This window comes from Natator depressus, chromosome 10 (genome assembly GCF_965152275.1).
Source record: "Natator depressus isolate rNatDep1 chromosome 10, rNatDep2.hap1, whole genome shotgun sequence".
Classification (NCBI taxonomy): Eukaryota; Metazoa; Chordata; order Testudines; family Cheloniidae; genus Natator; species Natator depressus.
In genome coordinates this window covers 78,318,610-78,340,669 of record NC_134243.1, presented here as the reverse complement: position 1 = coordinate 78,340,669, position 22,060 = coordinate 78,318,610, and the positions used below count along the sequence as shown (strand labels likewise).

General features: G+C 39.9%; 2 protein-coding genes and 1 non-coding gene across 8 annotated transcripts in view; 2 read left to right on the top strand and 1 right to left on the bottom strand.

Moving 5' to 3' along the window:
• TIPIN (TIMELESS interacting protein) overlaps positions 1–10,730 on the top strand; it is a 32,411-nt gene extending 21,681 nt beyond the window's left edge. For 2 of the 4 annotated variants that reach the window (XM_074966593.1, XM_074966596.1), the window contains 4 exons: positions 2,134–2,301; positions 3,787–3,850; positions 7,554–7,757; positions 10,161–10,730. In XM_074966593.1, the coding sequence (XP_074822694.1) occupies positions 2,134–2,301; positions 3,787–3,850; positions 7,554–7,757; positions 10,161–10,306 (582 nt within the window). In that variant the 3' untranslated portion in view covers positions 10,307–10,730. The remainder of the gene's footprint in view (positions 1–2,133; positions 2,302–3,786; positions 3,851–7,553; positions 7,758–10,160) is intronic. The other 2 variants (XM_074966595.1, XM_074966594.1) reach the window with 2 other exon arrangements.
• On the top strand, positions 5,706–5,841 carry LOC141995491 (small Cajal body-specific RNA 14). The gene has a single exon (XR_012641339.1).
• DIS3L (DIS3 like exosome 3'-5' exoribonuclease) overlaps positions 10,392–22,060 on the bottom strand; it is a 31,001-nt gene continuing 19,332 nt past the window's right edge. The window contains exons 6-11 of one of the 3 annotated variants that reach the window (XM_074966588.1): positions 20,045–20,578; positions 18,462–18,616; positions 18,148–18,326; positions 14,298–14,443; positions 12,609–12,783; positions 10,392–12,528 (exon numbers count right to left, since the gene is read on the bottom strand). In XM_074966588.1, coding sequence (XP_074822689.1) covers positions 12,223–12,528; positions 12,609–12,783; positions 14,298–14,443; positions 18,148–18,326; positions 18,462–18,616; positions 20,045–20,578 — 1,495 coding nt within the window. In that variant the 3' untranslated portion in view covers positions 10,392–12,222. The remainder of the gene's footprint in view (positions 12,529–12,608; positions 12,784–14,297; positions 14,444–18,147; positions 18,327–18,461; positions 18,617–20,044; positions 20,579–22,060) is intronic. The other 2 variants (XM_074966587.1, XM_074966586.1) reach the window with 2 other exon arrangements.

Below are 22,060 nucleotides of genomic sequence, written 5' to 3'. Positions count from 1 at the left end.
ACATACAAAAGTTAGGAAAGTACTAGGAAATTCAAAGTTATTGTTCCCACAACAGCTGTAATTTAATTTTTAACCTTAAAGAATAAATTAACATGACTAGAATAGAACATACGATGTATGTGGACTGCTATGATTGCTGTGGGAACCACCAAATTCCTTGACTTTGTAAAATCTCAGTTACAACATTGCATGTACTTAAGCATTTTTGGGGGCCATTCTAAATGACACTGAGTTGGAATGTTCCTTTGTTAGAGGATCAGCTGAAGTCCTGTGTGCTCTGGTCTCACCCTTGGGCATGATTCTCCACTTGAAGTGGTGGGAAAAGCATTTGGTGTAAACCTATCTGAGGTCATTTTAAATTCCCTTTGTATCACAGCAGCAGTAGCATGAAAAGGACTTCGGCAAAACTAAGGATCTGATCTGAAATGTTTGCAAGAATGGGATGGTTTTAAAAATATATCTATATTTAATTCTTGTAATTCAGTTAATGTTAGACTATTTTTGTGATGTTTTAGGGATCACCCAGTTAGGGGTTCTGTTATCACCTGCCGTATAACCTTGGGGTCCCTTAATGCTGTGCTACTATGGCTCAGATCCCTGACACAAGCCACCTGCCCACAAAGTCTCACCCTGGTTTCCACCAGCCTACTTACTTCTTGCAGGGTGACACCAATAACCCTTCTATCCCCACGTCTCCCCAAATCCATCCTCCCCGAGTTCTTAACTACCATACCTCTGATTATTCCCCTTTGGTTCATCACCCCTAAAGGTATGAATCTTGCCCCTCAGTTGACTTTGGGGGAACACAGTTTCTGCTGTTTACTTGGAGTAAAAATAAACTAAAGGTTTATTGAATAGAAAAGCCACAGATTCAAAGATGAAATAGGAAGGGAGAGTAAACATTACTGTTTCAGAGTGGTAGCCGTGTTAGTCTGTATCAACAAAAAGAATGAGGAGTACTTGTGGCACCTTACAGACTAACAAATTTGAGCATAAACTTTCGTGGGCTAAAACCCACTTCACTGGATGCATGCAGTGGAAAATACAGTAGGAAGATCACACACACACACACACACCCCTCCCGCCCCCCATGAAAAAATGGTGCTGTTATAGTGTGTATGGCAACACCCATTTTTATATATATATCTTTCTACTGTGTGTGTGTGTATATATATATATACATACAGAGAACATGGAAAAAATGGGTGTTGCCATACACTATAACAGCACCCATTTTTTCATGATGTGTGTATGTGTGTGTAATCTTCCTACTGTATTTCCCACTGCATGCATCCAGTGAAGTGGGTTTTAGCCCACGAAAGCTTATGCTCAAATAAATTTGTTAGTCTCTAAGGTGCCACAAGTATCCTCGTTCTTTAAACATTTCTGTGTAACTTTTATAATAAAAAAGATGCAACCTTAGGCTTTACACTTCCATATACCTATTGCCTTTAAACAGTTTCCCAGTGTATGCCCTAGCCATAGGGAGAATCCAGAGTTTCACTGACATCACTTGCCAAATGACTGCCCCTCAGTTTCTGGAAGAAAACCTCAATTGCAAACCTGCTTTTACAACGCTTTTCCATCTTTCCTCCTCCTTCCACCCACCCACATTCAGAACCAGAGTCTACGTATCTCATGATCATCAAGTTCAGAACATTGCAAGCTTTCATAAGACTTTACTCAATACACTTGCATAGTACAATAATACAGTACGCAGTCATTTGCTTCATCTGCTCTTTTGGGGGGGTTTTAAACCTTCTGTTCTCTGCTTGGGGTCTCTGGACCCTGATTGTCACAATTGTGACAATGAATCTTTCACCACTTGTTTGTTTTTTTTCTCTTCTGTTAAAGAGCTTTTGTTTACAAAAAAATTAATTTTCAATTTATAGGTTTCTGAAAAGGTGCTTTTAAAGTCTATGCAGGTGTGTATCTGAATGCTGATCACCATTCTTATTATAGATTGGCTACACTCTTTTGTAATAGCCCATAATAGCAATCATTAATTTATCTAGTACAATGTAAGATCACCTGATACGCTTACCTGTTCAGTTTCCAGGAGACTTTCAGCCTTGCAAAAAACAAGTGCTACCAGTGTCTCTTTGAAAATGTTTCTCACGCTATAATCTGCAGACTTATCCAACTGTTGGAATGGCATGTCATTTATTCATGTTCCAGACAGAGGACTTGAAGACACTTTTACGACACATGGAACACTGGGCTCATAGGCTGTTCCCTAAACTGCAGTTTGATGATTTCATGGAGAGAGTAGAGTCTTTGGGAAATAAAAAGGAAGTTCAAGTGAGTGCTTGTCATGTCCTTTTTTTATTTTGTTACAAATACCATATTGTACAAGAGGCAGAGTTTGGGAGAATAATACTGTGCAAAAAAGGAAGACAAGTTATAATGCTCTCCTAAATAATTAATTAAATTAAATGCACATCTTCATTTAATTGAAGTAACAATCTCAATCAGTGTTGAATAAATTGTTTAAGAGTTCATTATACATTACCTTTCATTCGAAACAGTATTTCAGAGAACATGCTGTAACTTGTAGGTGCATCCTTTATTACCAAAGTAAGTTATTTTGGAGTGCTGGAATTTATTTTTACATTTACATCTGCAGCAGGGTGTTTAGTAGGTGTGCTGTTTCCTGCACTGCTTAAGGAAAGATGGGGAACCCGAAAAACAAACTTCTAACAGCACAGAGTTTCAGCCCAAACAGAGAAGCAGGGAAAAAGAGGAATTGTAAGGAACTGTGAAGAAAGGCACAGATCTTCCTGGGAGGGGAAAAGAGGGTGAAAGCAGGTTAGACACTTTACCATCTACCACTAGAAAGAGATGATACCTCACAGGCAAAAATAGCAGACCAGTAGACAACTGTGAATGGAGACCTGAGTAGGAAAACTTTTAGTCGCCAAAAGCCTAGCAAAAGAGGCAATTGTTCACAATCTGTCTACTTTCCTCTGTATTGGTTAAAAGTAAAATGTGCTCCAATTCCTCTTAGCCTGGCTGTTGGAGACATTCAAGTTATATTGCTAAAACTGATTGACTCACAGATGTTAAATTTTATCTGACCTGGTCTAATACATACAAAGGCTCGTAACCATCTCTTCTAATACAAGAGCATATGGAGGGAAACAAAGTAATTCAAAATCTCACAAGTCTTGACACGGGTGTAGCATAGTGGAATTGGTTAAGGGTGAGCCAAAAAAAGAAGTGGAAGCCAGAGGCCCCGCAGTACTTGCTTCAAGCTGCATCAGTATGGCAGGACCAGTAATTATGCTGCTATTTACTGCCAGTCCATTGTTGCACTCTGCAGAATCCCGGGTTTGGGGAAAGGCAGTGGAAGATCAAGTGCTGTAGGAATTAATATGGTATTAACCTCCATAAATTTATACTAAAATTTTTTGGAGGGAGAGGGAGGCTTACTGCCAAGTTCAGCTTCTCTTCCATTCTGATGTAGGTGTGAGAACGGTGAGTAGATGGAAGGCAGCATACCATTTAGCTGATTTTCTTTTCCCTAGGGACCCCAGTGTGGTTTTCTTCCTTCTGGACTATGCAGGACATCAGTGATTGAAATGTTAGTAAAGGTGTGCGCGCCTGGTGTGGTGGCAGGAAGCCCTGTGATTACACCCTGTATCCTCAGTTGTATATAAATTTACCAATTAAGTTTCAGGTTTTACATTAAGCTTTATGTAACTCTCTTGTTTTACTGAGAAATAGTGCAAAGATGTTTTGGTGAAAACATTGATCTATAATAAACAGCATCTGTTCTCATTTCAGACCTGCTTAAAGCGAATTAGACTTGATCTTCCAATTTTGCATGAAGATTTTACAAGTAATGAAGGCATGTATGCTTTTCTGCAGCTTGTTCCAGTAGTTTATTTAAACATTAACTTGTTCTCAACTTTCACAGTCAATGAAAAAATAAGGTACAATGGAAAAATAATACATCTGCATCCTTGTATGGGGGGAGGGGGGAACTCCTAGTATTATCTGGTCCTCGCTTTTAATAACATGCCTCTGTAGAAGACTTATAGAATTATGCTAAATTTTCTTTGATCAAATTTAAGTCTATCCTCTACAGCCTGATCAGGCTATATATATCTCTAGGGATGAGTAGCTTTCAGTAAAGGAGAAGTTTCTCAACATCTTATTATCCATTCTCAGCAGGGAAATAGGTAGTGGAGAATACATTAACCCAAAAGCAGGACATCAACAATGTTTGACTTGTTAGAGGCTTCAAGAAGCTTTCTATTTTGACATAAAATGAACATTAGGGTTCCACTTCACCTGTAGAGGTGCAGAATCGAAGTGCTCTTGCAGTTTACTAGTCTGTGGTTGATAGGAAATAGAAGGTTCATTAAGTACATCAAGTGATTTTATGTATGTATAAGTTTCCCATTTTAACAGAGTAGTCAGTCTATATGATGATTCTTTTCTTGTTAAAAATACTTATTGGTGTCTGCTGCCACTACTGTATTTAGCTCTCTGTGTACGTACTACTCCTTTTAATTCTTTCCACTATCTCAAAATCATACTTTTTTTTTTTTTAATGGCAATAGGGAATTTTGAAGTGGCTAATGCAACAGTTCTTTATATAATCAAATAGTGTTTCAGATGAACCAGAAAGTAGTCTTATTACTAGTCTGTGGAAAAATGTTTTCCTTGCATGAAAAGTGAGTTGGATTCAGTGAGTGTTGTGCAAGAAATTGTAATACTAGAGAGAAGTAACAGACCATAGTTCTCCCTTGGGTCCTCATTGCTTATGGTGAGCAAGCAGTAAGAAATCTTTTCCTTTTTCTCTATGATCATTCTGTGGCAGAACTAGTGAAACATATTACCACCTTCCTTGTCGGCTTGTTTCATTGTGGATAAAATCTGTTTAGGCTGTGCTATGAACAGTAGTTCTAAATTATCTAGATGAGGTATTAGTTACCATGGGGAGTTGATTAGATTAGTGATCAGATGCTGTTGCCTCTATAGCAGTGACTGTAATCTGGCCAAATCTCCAGTCTAGATGATGTCTTGGAGCTACACAATAAATAAATTGTGTCCACAGGGGGTTGCAGTCATCTCAGTCAATTCTTTTTATACTTCCTTGTTCCTTTTCATGTTGAGTGTTTTTTTGTCTTCTGGCCTCCTTATTGTCCCACAGTGAGTCAGCCTGAAGAGGGAGATACTGTGACTGGGGCCAATCCTTATCATAGCCCAGTGTATCTACTTCATTTTGGGAAGGATCTATTAATATTGTGTAGGTTCTCCTCTGTGTGACAATGGAACAATGTTGGCATGTAAAGTCAAGAAATATAAACTATAAGCACAAGAGTTAATACTAGAAAAAATAGTGAGGTTTATTTTATCAATTTTAATTGATCATCTACAAATATGAGGTATCTTACTGAATAGCATAGACACAAAAACGTATGTCCATAGACCATTTTGTCATTAAATGCAGAAAACCTTTAGAGAACGCAGATGTTAATGTACAGACAGTGTTTTGTAACACTCATGCTTTCACTGCAGTGTTTCTGAAAAAAAAAGATAATAGGACAATGTGTGAATGACACTTCATATTTTCAGGTGACTCCGTGCCATGAAAAACAGTGCTGAGAAAAAGCTAACTAGCTTTGTGATCAAATATGTTGTGCAGGAGACATGAGTTCAAACCCAGTGTGAGACATTAGTGCAACTACATAAATGTGGCTGTATTTGCTGTTGGTTGTATTTGTTAGTAATCTAATGCAACCCTAAGCAGCCACGTACATTAAAACACATGGTTCCTGCCGACAGAGTCTGTCTAGTTATCAGACTTTCTGTGCGATGGCTCCATACACTAGTTTTTAAAATCATGTTATAGTAGAACACCAATTTTACAAACTGATTGAGGAGTTAATAAAATTGAACAACTCAAAATTACAGTAGGTATGCTGCACTGCATCAGTTTCTTCTTGTCCTTCAAACCAATGCCAGGCAGTTGGTCAATGCACTCAAGGTGTCAGAATGTGCAGGGATGTTCACTTGTTCTTCAACAACACATTTATTTCCCTCCCAGTCAGGGAAAAATAGTTTTTATTACAGGTTGTTCGTAAGATTGGCATTCATAAAATCAAGATTCTGCTGTCTTTTTTTTTTTTTTTTTTTTTTTAAAGAGAGAGATTAAGACTAATGGCACTAGCAGTTATACCGCCATGATAGATGCCTCAGGGTTTGTCTGCATTTAAAACACTGCAGCAGCACAGCTGCACTACTGCCTATACCAACAGGAGGGGTTCTCCCGACGGCATTGGTAATCCACCTCCCTGAGCAGTGGTAGCTAGGTCGACGGGAGAATTTTCCTGTCGACCTAACGCTATCTACGTTGCGTATTAGGTCAGTTTAACTGCGTTGCTCAGGGGTCTGGATTTTTCACACCCCTGAGCGACATAAATATACTGACCTAATTTCCTAGTGTAGACCAGTCCTCAGATTTCAAAGAGAGATGTTTCATAGAGAATTTTCAGAAGTAGTTGAAAAATTTGAGCAGTTGCTTGGCGGAAGTCAGCTTGAAAATTCTATTCAAAAACATTTTCTGCCATCTCATTGCCTTGGGGCACTTCTGAGATGCATTCCTTTCAAGTGAAAGGACACCCTAATCCTCTACTCTGCTGGGAGAGGGGTGTGTCTATAATGGAGTTAAAACCAGGAACTCCTGATTTCTAATACTCTGTACACTTGCGCAAGTCACTTGATTTCTCTACCTCCATTTTGCATATTGTAAAATATGGCAGTCATGGTGATAAGTATTCCCTATTTGTAGCAACATAATGAGGAGTTCTAAAGAGTGACTGTTTTTGCATTTTATAGACAGCTAAATTAACAAATGTATTTGAACATGTCCTGTTGATTCCCAGCATCAGAGAATCAGTCAGCTCTAACCCTCCATTTTTCTTCACCAGGAGGAAATGTGGCACAGTGGAGAATCTGAACCTTTTAACGAGGATTTAATGTGTCATTGATTTGGCCAGACTTATATCAGTATAAAAATCCACACTCAGGGAGGTAGATTAACTATGCCAACGGGAGAAGTTCTCCCGTTGGCATAGTAGCATGTTCACTAAAGCGCTACAGCGGCAGCACTGCAAGACTGTATGTGAAGACAAGCCCTTTGTCCTACCTCTTATTCACCTCAAACCTTCAAGCCCAATGTATGGACCCTGGTGCAGCCAAAAACACAAAACAGAAAAACCAAAAACCTCTGTGCATTCAGAACTTTTAATGTTTTTTTGGTTTGTTTTTTTTTTAATGTGGTCTATTTGGTGCTGGTCAACACTGTTAGTATTCCAGGGGGAAAGAACACAGATTTTATAGAAATCAGAGGCCCACTAGTTAGCCTCATTTTAAACCAGTGAATTATCTCTAGCTACCAATGTAGTCTTTACAATTTTAAAATTTATTTTCTAACGTGGTTTTACAATCTTAGACCTACATTGAAACTTTTGGTTTCACTAATAGTAAAACTTTGTCTTCAAAAGTGCTGATGGTTTTTACTCATGCCTTTTTATATACAGGTAGTGGAGGGGGAAATAATGGGCTCAAAATGTCTCCTGAAGAAGAATTAGACCCCTTTTCTGAACATGTGAAGGAAGAATTTGATTCTCACTCAAGTACTGCCCTGACAGAGGAGCAACAGCGAAGAATTGAGAGAAACCGGCAACTAGCCTTGGAAAGAAGACAGGCAAAGTTGCAATTTAACAGTCAGTCACAACAAAATGGTAAATAGTAACAGAATTTTGCAGTTTAAATGCTGATAAGTAATGTTCATAGCTTAGAAATCTCAAAGCCCACACCATCAAACCAAAGAAGAGACCAGGACATGCTTTAAAAATACTTTTAAAAAGCTGCTGATTTTCTAGGGCAGGGGTGGCCACCCTGTGGCTCCAGAGCCCCATGCAGCTCTTCAGAGGTTTAATATGCAGCTCCTTGCATAGGCGCCAACTCCGGGGCTGGAACTACAGGTGCCAACTTTCCAATGTGCTACAGGGTGCTCACTGCTCAACCTCTGGCTCTGCCCCAGCGTCACTCCACTCCTTCCCCTAAGGCCCCCACCCCTTCCCCTGAGTCTGCTGCGCCCTTGCTCTTCCTCCTCTTTCCCACCCCCAAGTGGGAGGCTATCAATAGCCTACTAGTAGTAGATAAGATAATTCTTCATTTCCTGCTGTGTGACCATTTCCACTAGGAAGCCCCAGGATACAAAGCAAAGGATACATTGGTAATAAATATCCAATTATTTGTGATATTTGGTTACAAATTCCATCCCAGTACTCTCTGGCTAGATATGGCCATCATCTGTGCATAAAAATCTTTCGCCATAATTTCTCCAGAATGTATCCATCTATTAACCTGATGGGTGTGAGGGTACCACTGAAATAGTATCTCAAATAAATTTTCTTATCATGCTACAGACTGAGGTTGCTGGTCCCTTTTTTGTAGATCAGACTCCATTCCTCTGGGGTGATTTGTCTATATAGATCCCTTCCCAGCATGTCACATAGACACTTATTTTTTTTCTTTGTTAGGAAAGTTGTCTGAAAAGGTGCTACAAATTAGTTTTTGGGGTTTTTTGTCCAGATGCTATTGTTTCTATTAAAGTTAGCTGTCTAGAAAAGCTGTTCTATAGACAGTTGAGAAACGTAATGCCTAACCTGAAAGTACTGGTACCATAGGACAGTGGTTCTCAACCAGAGGTCTGGGGCCGCAAGCAGGTTTCAGGGGGTCCACCAAGCATGACTAGCATTAGATTTGCTGGGGCCCAGGGAAGAAAGCCAAAGCCCTGCTGAATGGGACTGAAGCCTGGGGCCTGAGACCCACTACCAGATGCCAAAGCCTGAGCAATGTAGCTTTGTGGCGCCCACTGTGGTGTGGGGCCCTGGGCAGTTGTCCTCTTTGATACCTCCTAACGCCAGCCCTGGCTTTTATATACAGGAAAAACGTTGTTGTGGCATAGCTGGGATGTGGAGTTTTTATAGCATGTTGGGGGGTGGGGGGGGCCTCACTGAGGAAAAGGCTGAGAACCCCTGCCATAGGAGTGTGTGCCAGTTAGTTTTGATCTCAATTTTTTTTTTTGCTTAATAGCTAGTCAACTGTTTGTATTCTATGACTTTCCCAGTTTTTAAATCACTATGGTTTGCAGTTTGGGTTAAGATCTGGATCGGGGTAGGCAACCTATGGCACGTGTGTCAAAGGCAGCATACGCACTGATTTTCAGTGGCACTCACGCTGCCCGGGTCTTGGCCACCGGTCCGGGGGGCTCTGCATTTTAGTTCAATTTTAAATGAAGCTTCTTAAACATTTTAAAAACCTTATTTACTTTACATATAACTAAACTACTGTATATTATAGACTTATAGAAAGAGACCTTCTAAAAACATTAATGTGTTACTGGCACACGAAACCTTAGAGTGAATAAATGAAGACTCTGCACACCACTTCTCAAAGGTTGCCGACCCCTGATCTGGATCATTTGCAACAGATGTCATTAGCAAGGGAAAATAATTTCTTCTCTAGTTCTAGTCCAAACCCATAGAGTAGCCTTTGCTAAAGGATGTGTATAAATTTCTGGAAGGTGTGATTATTGAACAAGAAAATTTTGGCAGTGTAAAGGCCTAGTGTTTGACTGGGTTAGAGCACCCCCAGTCCAGTACTGCTTTGATCTGTCTGTCTGGCTTGATAGTAACAGAATATTTCTGGTCTGCATAAAGTATGTGCACTCATTCTTGATCTTTTATTATTTTACATAAATTCTATCATCATCCTCTGTATTCCTGCTAGGGTTTTATCTGGGATTATTACAGAAAGATATCCTTGGCAAAATGTTCATTTTGACTCTGTCTATTATTCCCAACCAAGAAGTTGCAGCTAGACTTCTACTTCAGGGATAACTGATAGCACTTTTTTTCTAAAATGCAGAAAGTAAGTTGATTGCTGCATCTTTATCCATCTCCCAGCAAAACCCTGTGCAATTATCTTTGCTGGTCAGAGATTTCAAATTAGTGACTGTCCTGAATCCTTGAGGAGGATGGCTCAGAGGTGTGAGCCTGAGCAATTAAATTGCAGATGGTAAATTAAACTGGAGTCCTTTAACATCATAGGCAATAATGTTTTACTTTTTTAAACAGATCTGTCTGCCACCCAGCCAAATGAAGAATTTAAAACAATTGTGGCTCAGGATCCAGCTGACCTGACAGAAGTAGAAATTCAAGCTACTGATATGGAAGCTGTAGACAAAGATATACAACTTAAAGGTGCAAAAGAAATCAAATAACCTTTCCATCTGGATACAATGACGTTTTAGAAAGACCCAGATATCTTAATATGCTCAAGTGTCACTGAATTCTCCCTCCCTCCCCTTTAAACCTTGGACATTCTATGGAAATCTTAGTCATGACATCAATGTAGCTGGACCAAATTCATCCGTTTCTCTGTGTAAAAAAGCAGATATCAGCTCTAGTAACTGTTTTCTCCAATACCGTAATTCAGGAAAGGAAACTAACACAACTACTCTCTATTTCAACTGTTTTAAAAAAACTTGCGTTTTCCACAGAGACAAAAAAAGGTATCAGTGAAAATATTGACATTAATTTCTTGGACCTATACTATGAAGTGACTTTTTTTTTTAATTTATACAATTCACATTCCTCAAGTTTAACTTACCTGGGTCTTGAAAGCCTGAGTTTGTATAAAGTTTTTTACATCACGTTAATTGTGGGTTTGTTTTTTTTTTTAAATAGAACATAAGTGATGGTTCAGTGTCAGGAACTTTTTGCTCAGTATGAACATGCATCCTGTCTTAATTGTTCTGAAGCATTTTGTAACAGTACTTCGTTATGAAATGCTTATATTTTAGTAAGTTATTAAATTTTGGAAACCAAATTTGAAAAATATTCTCTACATACACTCATATGATGGCCCACACATTTGTTGATCAAATCTGCTCTAAACATACTCTACTCATTGGTGTTGCTTAAGTCATGAGAAAATCACATGACAGGAAGTTAAGTAGCTTCAGATTTACAATTGTTAAAGCATTCTGTGGTCAAGAGGGGGGTATCTGATAGTGGACTTAGCCATTCATCAACAAATCATCTGATAATTCTGGTTATCCTTTTCAAGGATTTTTGCCTCCTACAACAAGTGCTATGTATTTATTCCCCTATTTTAATCCTTCTTTTAGAGAAGGGAGTAAGCACAGAAAGCTTGCAAAACTCCATTGAAAATTAAGTTAGAATAGGTCTTTTTTAAGTGTGGTAGTATACCAATACAGGAAAGTTGAATGGACTTTCTATAGGAATTGGTGTTTAACTTCCCTTTTCTGTCTTTGAAAACCTCCCCAAAAAAATTCTTCAGATGATAATCCTTTCATGCTTTATTGAAGCCATCAAACAATGCTACATTTAGCTTCATATTAATTTTGATAGTGGCAGCAAGGCTCCCCTAAAGTGTCCCTTCCATTAGTATGTTATAAATACCCACAGAGGTTCCAGTAATCAAGTTAAAACCACATGTACCAGTAACCATTTTTGTTTGTTTATGCAGTAACTGAGTTAGAGGCCAGTGAAAATCACCCACAACTATGTTGATAATCTTGGAATAAGGCCTGGAAGCGTGATTTAATTTGTATTGTAATTGTAGACAGCTTTGAGGTTTTTTTAAAGTGCACTTTTGTGTAACAAGCATATAAAGGGTGAAGCAGAACTGCTTCATTCAGGTTTAATGTAAATAAAGCTGTAGAATTAAAAGGTATTTAAAGTTAAATTAATTGGATCAAAACTAAAGGGGCAAGATTAGTGGTGTTCTGGCTACATCAGTGTCGTATTGCTTATGCAGATATATGTAGGTTCCCTACAAGAATCTAGTTTAGAAAAAACAATGTCCAGTCACCTATTTTTTAGATCAAGATCAGATTTGTTTTTTTAAAAAGGCATCTTAAGTAGTTTACCACAATACAATCTTTAGTCTTTCAGTGAGAATACAGTAGTTAACCATGTGTAAAACATCTTAAATCAACTAGTGCTGTTTCACTCTAAAAATCACTGTTAAATTTTACTTAAGGTACAGTTCAAATTAGCAAAAAGCAGAAAACATTAAAAATGGTTTATCAGCTTACACTATCCGTTTTAAAAACGATTTAAAATTGTGCAAACCTGCTTCAGTGGAGCACAGCTAAATACTACTTCATGCTCAGTTACCAGCTGATACATCTAGTAGAGCCAAGTCCCTAATTTCCTCAAGCAGTTGGTACAAGCTAACTCCCTTTGTTTGGCAATACTCCTGATGTTCTTCTTGAATTACTTCAACTCTGTTTTTTTCTTGGGCAAGTAGAGCTTCCTCTGCAGATCTGGTTACTTCTTTTACTAAGTCAGTTTTCATTATGTGGAAATTCTTCTGGTAAAGCTCTGTGGCTGTATTCTTGTGAGGTATGTTGCTAATTATTTCAAGCTTGATGGTGTCAGGATGGCAGCGTGAACTCTGCACAGATACTTTTACCTTAGAAACAAAAGTACACTGTTATTTTTTCCCTTCATTTGTCCTCTGGTGCTTCCATTAGCAAATTTATTAAGACTTACTGTTATATGGTCAAACAGACTCAATGTAACAGATTCTCCAGCAACTGTAGTGGAAGTAATTCTGTTCTGAAAACGCTGAAGAGAACCAGGTTTCCACACACAACTGCCATCAGACTGACAGGAGATGACCAAACCTTCCTTGTTTTTCAGATAAGCAGCACCTTTAATGCCATACCTACGAGACGCACAAAGTGAAAATACAAATGTATTTGACAAATAATATTATGGTACTATTAAGAACTATCAATCATTTTAGTGAATTTAAACCATTCCCATACTGAAGAAGAAGGATTAAACCTATGTAAACAATACTACAGAATAGGAATGCATTGTATCTTGATCATAATGCCCCTAATGTTTCAGGTACATTGACATTGAGTTTGAGGGAAGATATTTATCAAGCAATGACAGTGCTCAGTGTCACAGTCATGAAGAGAGCCCCTCTGTCAAAAAATTACAATCTAAATAAAAAGAGCAGGCAGTTGGGAAGGGGAAGAACAAAAAAGTAAAACCATAAAGATATTACACACTTATTCTGCATATCTGCCCTCCATTTAACCGGTGCTAAAGTCCATCTCACCCCCCAACTCAGACACCTCTCAAGAAGCTAATCAGAAGTATAATTACACTGTCAATAGAAAGCAGGGTGCCCCTGCTACTTTAGCAGCACAAGCTGCTCTTCACTGGTATTTGGGGACTGGAGAAATCTCTCCTTACTGTGAAATGTAGGGCTGTCCAACCTCTACACAGATCCAGCTGCTTTTCCCAACTCATTCCGTTCAGTATAGTTTGTTATATCACATGCTTAACACATTTAGTAGAGTGAGAAGCTATTTTAAACACATTTCCAAGATCAGAAATTCAAGATTAAAATTGTGTCATGTAAGAGGTCCTTAGCGGATATCTCCCCAGCACATGATGCTAACGTACCGTCACTTACAGAAACCCATATCTATAATTATGTTAGCATCATGGAAGCAATTCCTCTGGGTACTGCTACCACATCTGTTTGGCCAAGAAAGCTGAGCCACAAATGCTCCCAACCCATATAGTGTTGTCACATCTACTCACTCTCCCCACCACCACCCTTATATCCTCAGACACAGATGGGATGCTATTAAAATAAGAAAAATAGGGCACAGCTGGTATCAACTCTGACCCCTGAAAATCTAAATACCCCTTATGTTAAATAATGGGGGGAAATTAATGCAGTGCAAAGTAGCGGCAGCTGGGGAATGCACAGTTTTAAACTTCCTCCAGGGAACAGAGTTGTCATTTTTTCTACTATAAAAACACTTAGTTTTAAGTAGACCAAATTAATTTTGTTATTGGAAAATTTTAAAGTAGCTGTTAGGGACACAAATTTCAATTAAAAGGAAGCCGGGCAACGGAAGGAGGAGGGTTCAGACAGTCGTTTAAGGTCAGAAATTAAGAATTCAAAATAGATATACTGTATATATCATCCTCTTTTTTCCTCCTTTTAGGAACTTTTATGCTTTTTAGAGTCAAGGGCTAGAAAGCCATTGGGCCTAAATTTAAAAAAAACCCAAACATTAAAACTGAGCCATCTTCCAACAACGCTATAGTTAGCTACTGCTGCCTTTCTCAAGAACCAGAAGTTTCCATTAATACACCACTAATACACCCTGCTAAATCTTATTTCTCTACCACCAGCAAGCCCTAACTTACCTTGGTACAAAAACAAGTACACCATTTGTTCGAATGGAATAAATAACACCATCTGCTGTACAGCGCTCTTCTGTTTCAGGGACTTTGTCTTTGAAATACATACACTGGAAAAGCTCAGTAGACTGTTTCTGGGCATGTTGTGCAGCCTGTCAAAAGAGTGCCCCATAAAAAGACTTTAGAAAGATGTTAAAATAAAATGTTCTAGAAGACGCTTATTTAACTTCAGGAATTGTAAGTCTCTAGAAAGGTCATTCCACTTTTTTTTTTTTTTTTTTTACAAAAATACACCTTCATAGAAAGATGTATAACGTTAAAGTTATTATAACTCCTGGAAGAAAACAAACTAGCCAAACTCTTCAATTTTATAATTTTCATACCTTTCTGTTCCAGTTACCTTAAGAGAGAACGGTATTTAAAGACGAAATGCCTTAAGACAGACAGCTTTGCAAAAGTTAATATCAATTACAGTGCAAACACATTAGGAAGTACTTCTGAAATGTTGTGCTACCATCTTGTACAGGGCTGAGCAGTGTGCATTTAACATCTCTTACAGAAACTGAAATAAATGGAGTGTTAACTACAAATAAATTAACTGAGTGTTAACCAACCCAAAGCAACACCACCCCCTACAATAACATATGCAAAACCTGCAGACATATATCCACGGGTATACTGATCAATACCCTCCTACAACACCGTTCAAGCCCATGGATCCTTCGGATACTTATCACATGTGGCATCTCTCATCCAGTGCATTCAATGCGCCAACAACAACTATGTGGGTGAAACAATACAATCACTATATTCTCAAATGAACTCAAACCCTCTCAGTCCTCAAAGGAAACCTGCACAACACCTTCAAAAGATGAGCCTGGGAACTTAAATTCATAACTCTACTAGACACCAAAAACCAGGGACATAATAAAGACACTGGATTTACAGCTTATTACAACAATCTGTAACCAACTAACCCACCTTTGTCCTATAACTATAGAGGTGCTAACTACCCACTTCACCTTGAATGGTCTCTTACATCATGTTAATTCCTTATCTGTTCCATCCCTTATTTAACTACGACACTGAGCACCTTTCCCAGACCTGAAGAAGGGCTCTATGTAAGCTCACAAGCTTGTGTCTTTCACCAACAGAAAATGGTCCAATAGAAGTTATTACCGCACCCACCTTGTCTTTTTACTGCAACCCTGTCAGGCCTGTGTTGGTTCTCCAGCAGCATTGCTCAATTTAGGGCTCGTCTACACTTGGAGCACTGAATCTGTACTATTGTCGCACTTAAGCATAGACAGACACTCAATAGCCACAGGAGGGATTCTCCTGTCGCGATAGTTAATCCACCTCCCCAAAAGGCAGGAGCTAGGCTGATGGAAGAATTCTTTCATCCACTTAGCACTGTCTACACTGGGGGTTAGTTCGGCATAGCTACACATCTCAGGGGAGTGGATTTTTCACATCCCTGAGAGATGTAGTTATGCCAATATAAGTTTCCAGTGTAAACCAGCCCTAATGTCATGTCTACACTACAAACTTTGATCAATGCAAGTTATGTAGGCATAAAGCCGCCACAGTTAGTACATGGCTTGTGTGCGGGCATACTTGGCTCCTCACATGGGCACTACATATACTCACCAGGAGTGCTTGTGTTGACATATAGTGCAGTGCTCAATGGATAGATATCCCAGTGTACAACCCACCACCATCCAGCACACTGTCTTTTGGGAACTTTTGGCAATGCATGTGGGGCAGAAACGAGTTGTGCAGGGGTGACTGTGAGCCAGGGGTCAACTTCTCAGTGTGCAACTGTCTCCATCCACTCTCACTGCATCGGTCTCAGTACATCGACCATGGCTCAATGCTGCTTGCAGAAGTGGTGGTATGGCATTGCTGTAATGGGGCACTTACATCAGTGGTACAAATTTAAGTGTAGACAAATGCACAACTAGGTCATTGACCTAACTTTGTAGTGTAGACCAGGCCCCTTCAAGCACATCACAGCTTATTATAGTTTATTTGGTGTGGGGAAATCCATATCAGATCCTTTTCCTTTCTGTTTGCAGAGAGAAGCCACTATCACCAACCCTACTCCCACTATTTCCTCCATTTTGAGCAAATGGGATGGGAAGAATTAACAGGTGGACTAGGCCAGTACAGCTGGAGCAGAAACTAAGTACAGAGGGCTGGCTTCAGTGTAACTGGTCCACTAAGCGGCTCAGGAGTCCCTGACTCCAGCAAGCTCTTTATTATTTATTTTGTACACGTTAAAGCATGTTAGGGAATATTTAGTGCACACCAGCAGGGTCTACACAGGGACCAATTAAGGCATATGTTAGTGAACTTTAGAAATCACACCCTCATAGTGAGCATTACCCCACTGTGCAGACAAGCCCTTAGGCTACTTTTAGCTAGCTTCTGCTGCAGGCCCTGCTGATGACACAATCTTTGCAGAGGTAGAAGGGGCTTTCTGTCCCAGAGAGAGGGACAGTTTGCCTCTGCAAGAAATCCAAAGCAAAAAGTGTAGCTAAAATCTATGATTTATTCTCTCTGACCCTCCCTTTTCATAAGTGATGCAAGTCCCATTACTCTTTAAACCTAAATTACTTGTTTGTCTCTTCAAGATCTTATCACACTCTGTCCCTACAGATTTACAGCTTTGTTAGCTGCTCTGTTAAAAGCTCGATACAGGAAAATTTACTTACATCAGCGGAATTTGCCTGACGCAAGTCAGGCTATGAACTGGCAAAAAACTTTTTTAAAAAAAAAAATGAAAATGTCAAGCATGTAGTTCTAGCAGGAACATCAAAAGATTTTGAAGGTTAATTCCCAAATTTTTATCCCAAGGTTGAAGATAGCTACATATTCTCAGAATCAAGCTGTACATTTTTGAACATCAGAACTTCAGTGAAAACTCACTAATATTTTGGGAGTAAGGGTTTTCAGGTCTGAAAAACATTAGAGAAGAAAATTGAAGAACTCCGAGATGCCCCATCAAAGAAACTGAAGTATTGTTAACCTTCTTAAAATAACAGTCATTCATTTTTAGCACTAATACAATAGCTGAGAAACGAAGCAACCAGGTCAACAAAAGGCAACAGTCTATTCCTCAAATGTGCACATGGCTTTGAGAACAAAATTTAGCCCAATGGTACCAATTTTTGCTCAGCTGCGGCAAGGGACACACAGACTGAAGACTCTCAGCCCTCCAAAATCAAAAGACATTTTGGTATTTTCAGTCCAAACTTTAGCATCTCCTGCCATCAAGGCTGCTTTCAGCACAAGCAAAACAGGGCCAGCTTCCCTATACAGTAGTTACTGTGTTGTCAAAATGCTGTGGCTCAGGCTGAAGCAGAGAAACCCTAAGTGTGATTTGTTTTTTTCAAATCCTTACAACTCCAGAGCCTTCTTTGAGAAACATGATGTTTTAAAAAGGTTGGGGTTTCTTGTTAATCATTTAAAAAAAGGAATTACTATTTAAAGTTTCTGTAATATCCCTCACTGAATAAGCACATGTTGCAAGTTCCTGTTAACTTTAAGTGTAGGAAATACCCTGCCTTTCTCATGCTTCACCGCATACTCAAGAGGACTCAAACTTTGCATGCCTGGTTATATATTTTCCTGTTTTGACTCAGTGTAAGCTGTAATGACAATTTCAAGTTTTTTACTTTGATTACGGTCTCCACTTTACACTGGTATTTAATTATGTTTAATAATTATTTAATTAAAAGACTAACTTTACTATGTGTTACTGTACCACCCAGAGGCTCCCAATCAGGATCAGGGCCCATTGCACAAGGTGTTGTTCAAACTCATCTGAAGACATAACTGCTGTCCATCTTACCCTGTTTCTGTTGTTGATGTGTCTACACAATTCCTCAAGATCTTTGTTGCTGAACAAATTAACTGTAACATCTACTTTAGTATCTTTTAAAGTGGCAGCCATTAGCAGTCTGTGGACGACAATATCAGCATATCTTCTAATTGGAGAAGTAAAATGGGTATATTTATCTAGGGCAAGTCCTAAGACAAAGGGAAACAGTGACGAAAAAAGAAAGTAATTAAAAAAAAAAAAACCACAAGTGATTTAACAAAGATACATGGAACTGCACATGCGCACACACAGACACAGACACACACAGACCAGGGCTAGGGTACCATAATGATGGAACTCTTCTTCGGGGCATGAGCCAGTCGAGAAGTACAGTGCATTAGACATTGCCTGAGTAGCCATGGACCGCAGTAATTTATTCACAGTTGGATCTAAGGGATCATCTGCTTTACTCAGAGAATCAGCCAGTGCTTTATTAGACCTACCAAAAACAAACCATTAATTCATTACGCGTCCCTGAACATTAGAGCGTGCGATTAAAGAACAGCAAGGCAATACACATTCAAGTAATTAATAATCAGATTGCATTCTGCTTAGTCATTAAAACGTCTATACCAAAAACTGTAGCAGCACCTCTGCCCTAGAACAGTATTCTTACTTGAAAATGCCAAATTTCATTTAGTTACTCTTCCTCTTCTGCTCCTCTGATGCGTGCCATGCCAGGCAGGACTGGGGGCTACTCTATCCTTATTTCTGTGAGGTTGCCCAGTATCATAAAATGGACGGAGGAGCTGGTTTCACCCACTCTACAAGCAGTGGTCTGCAGAGCGGGCCACATGGCAGGTGGGGTAAGCTGCACCCCAACCAAAAAGGATGTAGTTGTGAATACACAGGTATTCACAGGAGCTCCGGAAGGTGCTTCCATTGGAGTCACACTGGTCAACACCACGACCTTCACTGATACAACCTTTCCCTACATTTTAAATACTAATTTATATTCCACTGAATCTCCTTTACTCAAACAAGGACAATCCCTCAGGTTGCTACCAGAGGAACTAGGGAGCAACCAAAGCTAGAACTGTCTTAAAAATCAGAGTGAATACAATTTGGCCCTTCCACACTGACTGGACAGAATGTTTGGACACATTTACACTCAGGCCAGAAGGGACCATCATGATCGTCTAGTTTCTAATCTGACCTATTACACATCGCAGGCCACAGAACCTCACCCACACACTCCTGTAATAAGCCCATAACCTCTCACTGAGTTAATGCAGTCTTCATATCTTGATTTGAAGACTTCAAGTTACAGAGAAACCACCGTTTTCTCTAGTTCAAACCAGCATGTGACCCGTGGCACATGCTGCAGAAGAAGGAGAAAACCCTCCAGAGTCTCTGCCAGTCTGACCTAGGAAAAATTCCTTCCTGACCCCAAATATGGCAATCAGTTAGATCCTGACCATGTTGGCGAGACCCACCAGACAGCTGGGAAAGAATTCTCAGTAGTAACTCAGAGCCCTCCCCCTCTACTGTCTCATCTCCGGCCACGGGAGCGATTTGCTAATAGCAGTCTCAGATGGGCCACATGCCACTGTAGGCAATCTCCTCATATCATCCCCTCCATGAACTTATCAAGGTCAGTCTTAAAACAAGTTAGGTTTTTGCCCCCACTATTCCCCTTGGAAGGCTGTTCCAGATGACTCAGGTAACATCTATTCCTGGCCCAGCCAAATGAGCTTCAGATAACATCCCTCAGTTAGAATGGCAACACCCAATTCACTGAAAGGCCACGCTGAAATGAGAAGTCAATTACAGTGACTTTTATCATAGTTTGTAAATATTTGTCTATGGTTAACCACTGGAATTTCACTCTGAGTGCTTAAAACAAATTAAGAGAAGTAAAAGGTACCGTGTGTCTATGGAAAAGCCTTTGGCACTGGCGCATTCTCGGAGCTCAGAAAAAAACTCTTGTCGTGGTGGAGGGTGTTGGCGCAGCAAAGCGTGGTGAGGAAAGTTCTCCCAAATTATCTTTGCCACCCAGTGGTTGGCAAGGATCATACATTCAGCAACAGTCTCATGCACCTCCAGTGGCTGTTTAGGGATGAGATCATGAATGTTCTTTTTATCATCCAGCTGCACTCTTATTTCTACTCCTTCCAGCTCTAGAGCACCACAGCTGTCACGTTTAGCCCGAACATGTCGAGCTATATCAGTCAGTTTTCCTATTGCCCAGACCAATTCTTCCAGCTTCTGTTGTCTAGTTCTCTCATCCAGTTCTTTGAGTTCTAGGATATCATCAACAACACTTAGGTCACCATCTAATAATCCTTGAGCTACCTCGTAGACCAGTTTGTACGAAGACTGAATGATGGTTCTGTTGTACCAGACTCTCAGGATTTCATAGGAATTTTTATCTAGCTCCCACATGACACTGACAGCATACCTTAAAAATAAAAACCTCAGTTAATCAACCACTTCCAGTTTTCATAAAACAGAACTTGAAAGATGTCAACATGTGACAAACCTACAGATTCCATTTTGTTTCTTGTACTAACAGCTCTATCGTCATACTTCATGAAACAAACAGGCATGGTAGTGCCACTTGCTCATGCACTTGCCTTTCAACCCTGGGGACAACGTGGCCAATACGTGAAGATGAATTATATCAGTAATGGCGGTATTCTATTTCTAAGAAATACCGCCACTTTTGTTTTTAAAGTGCAGTTGTTCTGTAATGTTTTCATTTACTTTGAAGGCATCTTAGTGAAATATACCAAGAGCATCTTGATCTTTGTTATTTTTAACCTATAAAAAGTCTATGTTTTATATTTATATTTCTCATTGGCTCAGGTGATCGGTAATTAGAAAGAACAGTTGTTACTGTGGGTCTTTGAGATGTGCTGTCCACATGGATTCCACTCTTGGTAATGAATGTGCCTCATTCATGCATGAGTGGATTCTTTTAGCCAGCAGTGTCCACTGAGGCCACACTTACCCCCCATATGTCCTTGCACCCCCCCCCCCAAAATCTGAGGGCATAAAGCGTGGAATGGGCTCAGCCATCCCTCAGTTCCTTCGCCAATACAAAATCCCAGAGAGGACTCTGTCCTAGCAGGGAAGGAGAGTAGGTCATAGAATCCACATGGACAACACATCTCAAAGGACCACAGTCACTGTTAAGGTAAGTAACCCTTCTCTCTTCTTTGCGTTATTGCCCCCATGGATTCCACTCTTGGCAAGCTCAAGAGCTTGGGGTGGAATCTTGGTTTACCTGGCCACTAATGGAGAGGGACTGTGGTTAGCAATGTCCTTCCTTACAGTGTCCATAGGAGGCTTGCATCAAAGTCTCAAGGAGGAACAACCTCAGGCTGGCTCCTGTAGCTTTCTGAGTTTGCTTAAAGAGAGCAACATTTTCAGGAATAGGTCCTTCTCCTATGCGCTCATTGTTAATCAGTACTGAAGCATCACAGGAACCCCAGAGATTTAGCTCCTGCCATGTTGCAAGCACTATTGTACAAGTGGGAGGGCTGTCTAGCCTCAACTGAAAAAAAATCTTTGTTTGTTTTTTTTCTGGTCAACAGGCAAATAACTATATGAACTAGTAAGTAACTGAGCTGTAACACAACTAACTGTAGAACAGTGCAAAGAGAAGGCAGACGCTGCACAGGTTCTGTCTCACAACCCTGGGCAGTAAGAAGGAACTGAGGGATGCCCTAGGGAGAGGAAGGGGGCTGAGGACATCTCGGGCATAGGTGTGACCCCAACAGACACCTATATTGCACACTTGGGGCACCACACACCAGGAGTGGAGTCCATGTGGACAATCACTCAAAGAAGAGAAGACCCTTTCATCTCTAGGTCACCAGTTAAATTAAGTTCTGGTTGCCTAAGTTATTAACATCTGATGGCAATTCCCATTGTAGAG